This window comes from Clarias gariepinus, chromosome 20 (assembly GCF_024256425.1).
Source record: "Clarias gariepinus isolate MV-2021 ecotype Netherlands chromosome 20, CGAR_prim_01v2, whole genome shotgun sequence".
Taxonomy (NCBI): domain Eukaryota; kingdom Metazoa; phylum Chordata; class Actinopteri; order Siluriformes; family Clariidae; genus Clarias; species Clarias gariepinus.
The window spans coordinates 10,149,788-10,162,450 of NC_071119.1; the positions used below are offsets into that span (position 1 = coordinate 10,149,788).

At 38.2% G+C, this 12,663-nt stretch overlaps 1 protein-coding gene across 1 annotated transcript; it reads right to left on the minus strand.

Moving 5' to 3' along the window:
- Positions 1-734: 734 nt before the first annotated feature.
- LOC128508317 (CD209 antigen-like protein 2) lies at positions 735-10,278 on the minus strand. The gene is made up of 5 exons (XM_053479589.1): positions 10,033-10,278; positions 5,478-5,852; positions 1,485-1,609; positions 1,276-1,382; positions 735-1,170 (listed from the first exon to the last, which is right to left on the minus strand). The coding sequence occupies exons 1-5, from the start codon at positions 10,202-10,204 to the stop codon at positions 1,023-1,025; spliced, it is 927 nt and encodes a 308-aa protein (XP_053335564.1). The 5' UTR covers positions 10,205-10,278; the 3' UTR covers positions 735-1,022.
- Positions 10,279-12,663: the final 2,385 nt, after the last annotated feature.

Genomic DNA, 12,663 nt, shown 5'->3' on the forward strand with positions numbered 1-12,663 from the left:
GGAGCAGTAGGGAGGTGGATGTTTTTTTTGGGGGGTCCATGTTTTCTTCTGTTTTCAGTTAGAAAGGGAGTAAGGTAAGACTTTTGTTGTTTATTTGGAATTTTGTTTTGTAAGCTTAGAAAGTACTACTCCTATAAGATAGACTTTTTATGTTTTGGCCTGGTCCCCTTCTGAAGCTTTGTTTGCTCCTGTCTTTGTACCCCTTTTTCTTAAATTTGTCCTAATAAATCCCCTTTTTTGAGTGTTGCGAAAAATCTGTGTGATTTTTTTTGCAAAGGCTGGAACAGGAGAAAAGAGCTCTTGCTTGTCGGTGTCTTGGCTGGCATTTGACTGGGGACGCATGTAACAATATTATATATAGTCAAGTGCATTTGCAAAATTTGTCAAGCACCATAATGAAACTGGCTCTCATAAAGACCATTCTAGGAGGGCGAGACCGAAACTTATCTCTGCCGCAGACGAGAAGTTCATTTAGAGTTATCAGCCTAAAAAAATGACCAATTAACAGCACCTCAGATTAGAGGCGTTATGAAGTCTTTACAGAGCATACTGTAAGTAGCAGAAACATCTCAATATCAACTGTACATACAGTATATATACACAGGTACAGTATGTAGACCTTTCTTCATGTAATCATTTGTTAATTTTTTAATGAAACAGACCTTCGGAGTATGTCATAACAAAACTGGCAACAAATACTTTTAAACACAACAAAAGCACAGCAACTACTAAAATAAATTAAAACTTTAGTGGGATTTATTTTCAAAACAGGCTCATCTATTAAACTAACACATTAACCCCACCCTATTATAATAATGATGATGTACTTTTAGGAGTGCATGTGGTGTACATTGACTTTTAAAGGAAATTATTTTACCATTTCCTAAACAAACCCTAATAAAGCATATTAGCTCAAGGAGACAAACAGGTGGAAGTGTGATGGTTATTTTTTGGAAACAAAACACTGACCCACACAAAAAAAATTACATTTAGGTTGCTGTTTGTTATTCAAATACAGCAATTTAGTTCAGGAAGAACACCTTCTTACAGATCCAAATAAACTCATAATTACAGGGATAATCAGCCCAGTTCCAGACAGGATCAGACAGTTCACCAGTAATTACACAATTCTCACTTCTAGCGCCATTGGGTTCTCCACGTCTCCATAAGCTAAAAAAAAATAATAATAATAATTCAGGATCCACTGTGTTTCTCAGTAAGTCAGTAACTTCTTATCATTAGAGATTTTCACTTAATAATTTAATAATTTCTTACCTAGTCATCAGTGGTGTACTGTCCACCCACTTCCACTGATTCTCTATGTCTCGGTCATTCAGACCAATCCAAGCTTTTCTGCTGCACAGCAGTTTACTAATGAACTCCTGGCATGGTTGTAGAAAAATATAGCAATAAATAAGATTCTCTCTCTCTCTCTTTCTCTCTCTCTCTCTCTCTCTCTCTCTCTCTCATACACACATACACACCTGTTCCTCTCTGCTGTTTATGGTCACCAGGTTTGCTCCTCTTTCGCTGCAGTCCTGTCTGCCCGCAGGCCAGCTCTTCCGCATTGCAGAGATATAGTAAATACTGGAGCTGAAATAGGTCCATCCTGGTGCCAAACAAATTAAATACATATTATTATTTATTTATTTATTTATTTTATTTATTTACTTTTTTAAAGAGGAAAAATCTTCCCTGCTGTTGCTATGTGATCACTGAAAATTTGAGGCTTTCCCTTAGTCTCTCCTGAACAAGCACAGACGCCTTCTGCCATGTTACTGAATAAATGAATTAATTATGTTATTATTAACCCAGTTTACTCAGTTTAACATCCAGTTCATTTGGAGTTAACCAAAAGTTAGTCATCATTTAAAGATTGACAGTAACTAGAGAAAGTTTATTCCACCACCAAGGAGCCATGACAGAAAACAGTCTAGTTGCATTTCTTTCTCAATGTCTGAGAAAAAAATCGTGTCCAGTCAAGCAGGGCTGGAGAATTGGAAAGAACATAGTGTAGTTTGAGGTGTGGTACGAGCATTGAGGTATGTGAGTGCTGGGCCATTTTTTGCTTTGTAGTGTAACAAGTTTTATGCACAGGTGGCATCACAGACACACAAGGTGGAGTCCTACAGAAAAGGACTAATTTTATTGAATTAATAGTGAAAGAAAGGCCTTAAAAGGAGGGAGGAATAGAAAAAGAGAGGAAAGGATGTGTGCTGATCAAAGGCACCATTCCGTTCACGCCTTTGATGGCCCGGGCTCATAGCAAGGCTCTCCCATGCCACTCCTTGCACTTTTAGTGTCCAGTGCGCAACTCTGTTTGTTTGATCTCCATCACTTTCCAGGTCAAAATAAACAGACTGCTAGACAGACATCCAGACAGACCCCCAGCAACACTCCCGATGTAATTAATAGCATGGGGAGAAGCCTGGAGATTAACCATCTGCCAGTGCCCATTCCCTCAGCCCCGCTGCATTGCACACCTACAGAAGGGGAGGCCTTATGGAAAAGGAGTAATTTTATTGGAATAATAAAAAATGTGGAAGAAAGGGAAAAGGAAGAAAAGGATGCATATGCAGGTCTAAGGGCAGTGTCCTGTTGGCATGCCGGCATGGGCCGGTGAGTGGTGGAGTTGGGCAGAGTGACAAAGTGGACCCACGTGGGCAGCGGCTCTTGCGAACTATTTTAAACAGCACCTTTGGGACTGGCCCCTCCCAGCCCTCATTGGCATGGCAGCAGGTGGGTATCTCCCAGATGATCCTTGCTTCCTGGCTGGAAATGGAAGCCTTGACATGGAACACACATCTGCCCTTTCTTCTTCGGCGGCAGTGTCACAAAATCCTGCTCTGTTTCCAGGTCCAGATTATCAGACCGCTAGACAGACAGCCCAACAGACCCGAGCTCCCTGCTGTGAGCTCATCCACTGGATCTTGAAAAACCCAAGATCTATTAGTGAGAATTAACCACCAGCTAGTGCCCATTCCCATGGCACATAGCACAATTGTGTGAAGGAGATGTGGATCCCCTCCATGTCAACTCATGCAACCAATCTTCTAGTTAGGGGGAAACCCATTTCCATGCTGGGCCAAATAGTCCAAGGCGTGCAAGGATAGACAAGGAATGTGCTGCTTTCAATCCAGATCAGTTTTAGACCACTAAGGTTGTCTCGAGATTATGAGACACTTGATTATGAAGGAACTCCTATGATTATGGAACTGATTATGGATCCATGATTATGGAACTCCTATTTCTTTGATCCTAAGAATCCTAAGAATTATTGTAGTTCCTTTAATAAATTTTGGGGTGGACAAGAGCATGATGACTGATTGACATTTTGTTGGTGGAGTTGTACCATGCCCAAAAAAAATTGTGCAGCATTCTGACAGAGTTAAAGCAAAGTTTTAGGTAGGTAGGTAAATATCTTTTATCTGAATCTGTGATTCTTGTCATGTGTGTTTTAATTCTGGTAATCTGGAATTTAGGTGCTAAGAGTTGAAGTTCTTGCTCATTGCAGTTCTTGGTCTGGCAACAACTTTGTACAATCTTGGCATTATCTTAATCAGCCTTAATAAGTGGTCACCTGTAATGATTTTCCACAATCTTGAGGAGTCTAATTGGGATCACTGACCTGTTGGAAAACAAATTATGTTCCCTAGTACAAACTATATGGAATGACATATCACTGCAAAATGCTGTTGTAGCCATGCTGGTTAAGTGTTCTCTCAATTATGCTATCACAGTATCACCAGCAAAGCACCCCCGCACCCATCATAACGCACCGAAGGGCTGAGCAGATTGATCCAAATGCAAGCCAGAGGCACACTGACATAGAGACTGGTCTGGGGAAGTTGTAGGGGTGGTTGCAAGCTGTGAGGTCTTTTTAAGTTTTATCGAGTAAAAACACTAGGCAGAGACATGGTCAAGAGAGCAGAAGTGCAAGCTCTAAGCCGTTGTATCCATCAGCATTGTGATTAGTTGAAATTATTAAACAGGGACATGGTTGAGAGAGCGGAAACATGAGTCTAAAAAAATGAGCCTGATCAGGCCAAAACGTGAAACAGAGCCATAGTCAAAAAAGCAGAAGTGCAAGACTGGAGCCATGAAACCAGTAGCAAGGCAATGAATCCAAATTATGAGACAAGAAGGGGGGAAAAAGAAACTGGGCAAATTTGGCAATGTGAAAGCAATCAAAGAAAACCGCAAGAGACTTGAGCGAGAGCACACAATAATCCGACAGGGAGACAACATGCTGTACTTGCTTTAATATTGGGGGAAATCAGTGGAGAATATAAGAGACCGGTGTAAAGGTGGGTGGTCCAGAGGCATGCGAGGAGACATACAGTAACAGCCTGGGAAAACAGGACTACCCTTCCTATGTCTAACAAAGACAAGACAGTTGAAACCAAAAATCTAAAAATTTGACTCATTAAACCAAAGGAGATTTTTTTCCCCCCTGATTTTATGTCAATTACTGTGTTTCTTGGCCCAAGCAAGTCTTTTCTGCTTGTTGTTTTTCTTTGGTGCAATTTGACCATAGTGGCCTGACTTGCTCAGTCATCTCTGAAAAGTGGAGGTTGCAATACTGCTACAGTTTAAATTCTGAAAAAAAAAATAATAATAATAATAATAATAATAATAATGTGGGCTCTAACCTAAAAATAAGGTGCTGTAAATCAGCAGTTTCTAATGCTGATGATTCTAATAAATATGTCCTCTTCAGCAGAGACAGATCTTTGTCTTCCCTTTCTGGGACAGAGCCAGTGTCATCATGGTTTAGGTGACTGCACTTATATATAAGTTCCTGTGATTTTTTCAGATTGACTGGCCTAATTTTATTTTATTATTATTTTTTTTTTTACAATAATAATGACAGTTTATTACTGTCTTTTGTCTCTATTTTATTGTTTTTTTGCAATAGTAGTTGTAGTAGCATGAACAGGGCTTTTGGCTCTGTATCCACCAGGAGACAAATGCAAATTAAGACAAATGGTCTAATGCAAATTAAGAAGCCAAAAAACGTCACAAATTAACCCTTAACAAGACACAACTATGAAATTAACATGTTCCATGTGTTTTCTTTCATAATTTGGATTTTTTCAGTATGAATGTACAATGTTAAAATTAATAAAGATGAATAAAAAAAATAGCAGGGTATGTGTTGACTTCCATATCGCTCCAAAGTATTCTTTCTGAATAATGAGATTACTTCATACTAAATTACCAAACAAGTTGGACTGTTGTTGTATTACAGTATATCACAATATATTTATATTAACATGTTAACATGAATTAACATTAATTATTCAGGGTTTGGAAAAGCAAGAAGTGTATAGGTTATAAGGGTATAGTGTTAAGGGCTAAGTATTTAGACACATATGGAAGGAAATCAGGCAATAAGGAAATGAGGTAAATAAATTACTAAGACATTGAACATTGATTTTTTGAGAATAAGTGTGCCAGTATTAAGTATGACTCACCCAGTTTGAAAAGCCTTCGGAGTTCCTCTCTATCCCTCTTTAACTGGTCTTTCTCTGTAATCAGGGTGCTGTAACTGGACAGTAACTGGTCTCTCGCTATAGTCAGATTGTTGTAACTGGTTTGTAAGTGTTCTCTCTCTATAGTCAGATTGTTGTAACTGGTTTGTAAGTGGTCTCTCTCTATAGTCAGATTGTTGTAACTGGTTTGTAAGTGGTCTCTCTCTATAGTCAGATTGTTGTTACTGGTCTGTAAGCGATCCTTTTCACTATTCAGGATGTTGAAATTGATCCACAGCACTGTGAGAGCTGTTAGCATTAGAGCACATAGCAGCAGCACACACACTGCAACCATTGTCCTCCTTATAGTCTTTCCTCCTAACAGGGAATGGACACAGAAAAGTGTGTTTCCATATAATTTACACATTTATATCAAAGTAATAAAAATGTGAAAAAAACAAAAATTAAAAAATAAATAAATAAATAAATAAATAAACACTGCTAATTGTTATGCTGGTATTGAAAAAATGTGTATGTGTTGTGTTTTGCATTGTTTCTCCACTAGAGAAACAACAATAACACTAATAACAATAATACAACTGTAATCGGTCTCTCACATACAGTGTGTACCCCTCCCCATGCCCTAAGATAAATTATGATGGATTTGCATGATATGATGGATTTGCATGATATGATGGTTCATTTTATCTCCAAATCCATGCCTAGTTTGTCTCTCTGTATTCACATGTCATCTTCAATGCCTTTATAACTTGGTGTTTTCTATTACTTCTTGTTGCTATTTTACATAATTGTATTACATACTGTATCTCTTTTTTCTCATATCATGTAAAATATGATAACCAAAACTCACATAAATAGTACATGTTATAAATATAATAAGACACATTAAAAAAGGTAGACTTCTGGTGTTTCAAGAAAGATCTTACTCCAAGCACAGTAAGACTTTTATTATGATATCACTAACAACCATAATAATGATGTCATGATTTTTCATATTTTTGTTCTAGTTTTTGAGTTTCTTTTGACTTTTGTGTTGTATTGATTGCACAGGGGTCCAGGAGACATTTAATAGCTCAGCTCTGTAACAACCTATGCTTCATAATAAAGGTCAAACTGGTGGTCACAGCCTCACTTAAACCTATAATTAATGATTGTTGCCCTTTAAAAGGTAACAGAATTGCCTCCCATGCCAGGGATGAAACTTGCCTTTTTCTAGGATATGGAACCATGCAATGATATGCCTAAGAACTTTCCAGTTTCATACTACTGCACACTATAATTGAACCAAACCATACCTGATGTATGCCTTGTTGTGCTTGAGCCATACTCTGCACAGCTTGTCAAACAATCAAAGCTTCATGTCAAACTCCAACCCAGTTGTCAGTGCTAAGCTCTGACCCAGTTCTTATCCAAAGATTTTGGCAATGCCAAATACTGACCCAATGCCTATGCCAAACTCTAACCAAGTGGCCATACCAAACTCCATCACATGTCCTTTCCTGGGGCACTGGCAGAGCCCACCCCGGACCAAGTCACTCTGCTAAGCACTAACCTAACACCCATGCCAAGCTACTGTGCCATACTCCCACCTGGACTTTATGTTCAGTTCCAGTCCAGTGCTTAAACCTTCCTCCTTCAGTGATGGGTATTGCTGAGTACTGGGTCATAAGCATTTAATTACAATGACATTTACAAATACATGCTTATTTACCTGTCATGTATTAGCACATACAGTGGCTTGCAAAAGTATTCACCCCCCTTGAACTTTTCCACATTTTGTCACAATTCAGCCACAAACATGAATCAATTTTATTGGAATTCCACGTGAAAGACCAATACAAAGTGGTGTACACGTGAGAAGTGGAACGAAAATCATACATGATTCCAAACATTTTTTACAAATAAATTGTAAAAAAACGTGGGGTGTGTATAATTATTTAGCCCCCCTGAGTCAATACTTTGTAGAACCACCTTTTGCTGCAATTACAGCTGCCAGTCTTTTAGGGTATTCTAACATATGGATATGTTTTGTTTTGAACCATTCCATTGTTGCCCTGGCTTTATGTTTAGGGTCGTTGTCCTGCTGGAAGGTGAACCTTAAGTCTTAAGTCTTTTGCAGACTCCAAGAGCTGTGGCTAATTTAGTAACCAGTACTAGAATAACTTTTAATCTCTTAGTGTGTATGTGTGTGTGCGTGCGTTCAAGTAGCGTAGTTTCATGTATCGTAGACTAGTCAAATAAATTTTCGTTTCTTTATAAAGTACTGTTGTCTTGGTCATGTATTTTAAAGTCTAAACATTTGCCCAGATTGTGTTACCTTGCTTACAATAGCTAAATACTAGGTTTTGTGTTATAGCCATTGGCCATGTGATAACCAGAACTGGTAAGATACACAAAATTGTGCTAAATGCTGAACGGGTAGTCGATAAAGTGTACATTATAAATTTTGATTCAGGTAATCAAATTAACCAGAATCGTTAAAGATTCGATACAACTCTGACCCAGAGCTTAACATTAATTATTAATGGTGAAGGATGCGTTGGCACTGTGTCCACATTAAAATGTCTATATTTATTGGTGGACAATGTAACTGTCATTCGTTGTCTTTATTATGTAAGCCCTACATATTAATGATGAAGAATACTGGCAGCCATTCATTGTCATTATTACGTTAAAACTCTACATAGCCTAAGCATTTGGCTACACATCTACTTTTTGTTACTTGCTTTGTTGTAGGTGTCCTGCATAATTAAAAGTTTGTCACGTCTGAATTATACAATGTTGTTTACAAATGTATGTATTAAAGCAGTTTTAATTCAACATTACAGATAGCTGTAAGGAGCCTTCATAATTCAGAAAACAACCCACATAAATACGATCCACACACTGGGTAAGAATGTTGTTTCTTTACATGCTATGTATGGGTTTTAGATAATCATTTTAATTGTAATTAATGACACTACTCTCTTTTCACACAGAATAAGTTTACTTCATGATCAGGCAGTGATGACATATCTTCTGGAGGAATTAAAGATGACTTTTGCAGATGCAGACCCTGAGTGTATAAAGGGTAATCAGAAATTGTTGTTGTAATTATTTTCATGTCCCTTTACTTTTGTCCCTCTAATAATTTGAATTGTTTCTGTCTCTTATCTTATTATTATTTTTTTTTTTTATCAACATGTTAAACATTGCAAAGGAAATACTTTTTGTCTCGGCCAGGAAAGTCTCAGCTAAGAGACTCCATTAAGATAGGGGCTAAAAACCGACAAAGATAAGTATGTGTACGAATTCATTCATGTATTTAGGTCGGTACATCTCTTGAGTGTTTTTAGGGGTTAACGTATGCTGTGTTTTGCAGTTGCTGGAGTCAAGGTGTACGGTCGTTTAAACAGATGCAGAAAAAGAACTGTGGCAGACTGCAATACTAAAACTGATGTCCAATGAGGAGGATGCCATTGCGTGCAATGCCGTCAGCATGTAACATCTAATGGGCCCGAGCTAGAAGGACATTTATTTTGGACATCTAACAAGCACTAGTGCATGTTTGTTTTAGTATTGCTTTTAATTTAATTGCACCTTCATAAATGCACATTTGTTAATTTTTTTCCATATTTTATATTTTTCCCTTATTCTTACTTTGCTTTGTATATTTATTAGAGTTTGTCATTTTTTAAAGGATGTGGGGGATATATAGTATTGTGTGTGGGGGGTGGTATGGATAGGGTCTATCTACATACCTGCCCAATAACCAATCAAGTCACTAAGTTATGAGGGCTTGGGTTGGGCTAAATAAAAAGTAGTGACTGGGTAATGTCCCAATAGATGTCAGGGTTTTGGGAGTGTTTTTTTAAAACAACGAATTAATGTTGAGATAAGAAACCAATAGGGAAGAGCAGAGTTGGGCAAAGGTGTAAAATGCAAATGGGGCTTGAGGTGTGAATGTCTCCTGACAAAATCCTTGAGTGGGTTATTTGCCATGGCAACAAATAGCTGTACCATGGAAGGATCAGCAAGATACATCCGAATTGGTATCAATCCGGAAGAATCTTAGCTCGGTGGAATTTGATGTATACGCTCAGTGATACTTGTAGATACTTCAGTAAATCAGTAGTGTATACAGTAGTTTTCTAGTACAGATACACTCTTTTCATGCAGAAGCAGTTAAATTATTGCCAAGGACATGTGCTTTTTGAGAACCACAGAAAACTGTGGTTTCACACAAATAATAATTAAACTGGAGCATGAAAGAATTCACACAGTTTGACTGTGATGAGTTATGACTATAAGTTTGGAATTATTTTGTAATCAAGTGTCCTCCCTTAACCGTACAATAACCATAACAAGGTGGGTTTTATGTTAAATGAAATGCACTTCCTGTGTGTGTGTGTGTGTGTGTGTGTGTGTCTTTTTAAACAAAAAATAAATACGTTTTACAAATGCCCCAATTTTAACTTAAAGGGTGAATTTAAATTTTACCTTAAACAAATTAATTGAGATAGATCAGTACACATTTCTGGGTGTGAGTGTATTTTACCTGAACTCTGCTTAAAGCTTTTCTCCTTCCGGGTCTCCAAATTGTTCCGATTCACATAAACATTTTCATTTGAATTCTCACTGTTTCTGTTATCAGCTCTGTTGTCTTCTGTAATTTCGGTATTTGCATAAATCTCCTCACTCATCTCCATTCTTCTCTTTGCAGTCATCATGATCTTTTAGTGGACTAGTTAGTCTGTGTAGGCACACTTGTACCCAGTAATTAATCGGCTAAAACTAAGCTCACATTGCCTAAGTGACTGGGTGTGTTGCTGCTATGTTGAAAGCTATTTCCTCTTTAATTAATTTTAAACATGCAGCAAGTGAGAAGTGTGGTCAGTGTATTATTTTTTTTAGTGTGAAACTGACACTTCTTGAAAACACTTCAAGTTAGAAGGCCTTAAGGCAGTTCCGGCACAGTCATGTGACTATCAAACTTTGCTCTAAGGTGTGTACCAAAAAATTTATTAGTATAAAGTTAATCATGGTTAATGATGTAAAAATCACAGGACTGATCTTCAGGTAAATTTAAATACAAATTTTATTTGTCACATACACAGTCATACACAATACAATATGCAGTGAAATCTTACACGATCTTCAATGAGATTAAAAATAAAAGCTTATTTATAAAAAAATATGGATATAAATAAAAAATGAATACAACAGAAAATAAAATTTAGCTAGGTAAAATTAACTAAAAATATTTCTGTACAAATAAAAATATTCTGTGCAATAGAAAAATGTAGAAAATATGAAAATGTTTGTGTAAATGAAGAAAAATGACTGGGGGGGGGGGGTGCAAATATGCATGAAAGTGACTTATTATTATTAATAAAGTGACTTGTGTGCATGATCCAGGAATGAAACAAATATGAAGTATGCATGAATGTGTTCATAAGTGTCCATGGGTGTCCAGGATGAGTGCAAGAGGCCAATGTCATGATTGTGGATGTTTTAGAAAATAGTAATGATAATCACAGATCATCACCTTCTGATATATATGCTACCTGTAGAACAGATTAGCTGTGTCTCCCCACGTTATTGATTTGTTAGAAATATGAACCCGACTACTAAAGACAGATGTCAGGGGCAGTTCAGAGGTGGCTAAAAGGAAGTGAACCCCATAGCAGACAAACGGTGATTAAATGATAGAAAATAAAGTTTAAATCTTTATTTTTTTATACTGAGGCTTGGATAAGCAGGCGCATCAGGAGCAGAGGAGAGGAGGAGTGGCTGTGTGTGCTTAGTGACTGGGAGAGTGGGGAAGCCTTTAAGGAGGAGAGAGGAGGTGGGGCTATGACGCGAGGGGATCTCCACAATCCCGGAAGTCGAACGCGGGAAATCCTCGCGGGTTCTTTCAAGCGATTTTTCGCTTTCAATCCGCTTAGCACGTAGAGGTTGGAAGGTGGAATGCAGCGGCTTGTTCTCTTCAGCGAAAGCGAAGATTGGTGCGCACCACCAATATCTTCTCTCCGCGAACACGGGAGTGCTCGAATGCGGAAGTGCTCCCGTCGGAGGAAAAAGTCAACTGGTGAAGGAGGCGAAGTGGTGGCTAGAAGAATCGTCTTTGTCCAGGCGAGGGTCGATATCCGGAAATCCAGCAGCGAGAGTGAAAGAATTCAAATCATGAGTACAAATCCGAAGTCCTGAGTGCGAGGTCATACACATTAATCAGTCCGATAACAACAGAAGTACCAGGAGGGGCGTAGACGAGAGAGAAGTCCGGGAAACAGGCAGGGTCTATAACAGGCTAGGTCACACTGAAAACTACTTGACAGAATAAACGCGAGGCACAAGAGTAAGATACTGCGGCACTAAATGGTTTTCTCAGCATGCTTAAAAAGCCAAGAGATGGTTGCATGATCGAGTTTAGGTGTGCTTCAGCGGCAGGTGAGCTTGTTGGGGGAAAAACCTGGGGTGGAGTTTAGGGTCTGGAGGTGCTGGGTTGATCTGGCTGGCATTTGACAACAGATTCACGAGTAATCTGCCCGATCTGTCCTAATGTATTATTAGACCCCTAAATGCAGACAATCTAGATAAGGTGACTACCAGCATGGGCACTATTTTTACCAGTACATTAGATCTAACTGTTGCTCCCATTAGATTGAAAAAAAGTCAGCAATAAAACAATTGCACCATGGTACAACAGTCATACTCGCGCCATAAAGAGAGTAACCCGTAACCTCGAGCGAAAATGGAGAAAAACTAAATTAGAAGTTTTTAGAATTCCGTATAAAGACAGTATGTGTACTATAGACAGGCTCTAAAAGCTGCTAGGACTGAGCATCTGAGCCAACTGATACAGTAGCAAGAAACAATCCCAGGTTCTTATTTAGTACAGTGGCTCGTCTAACAAAACCTAAGATGCCCGCAGAGAGTATCCCATCACAGTTTAGAAGTGAAGACTTCATGGACTTCTTAAAAAAAAAATCGATAGTATCAGGAAGAAAATAATGAAGGTTCAACCTCTAATAGCATCCCATGATCCTGTTCAGTCTAAAGCTTCACATTTAGATTTTCAGTGCTTTACAGGTATAGGACAGGAAGAGCTGTATAAACTTATCACCTCGGCTAAATTAACAACATGCTTGTTAGATCCAATCCCAACCAGATTTCTAAAATAAGTGAT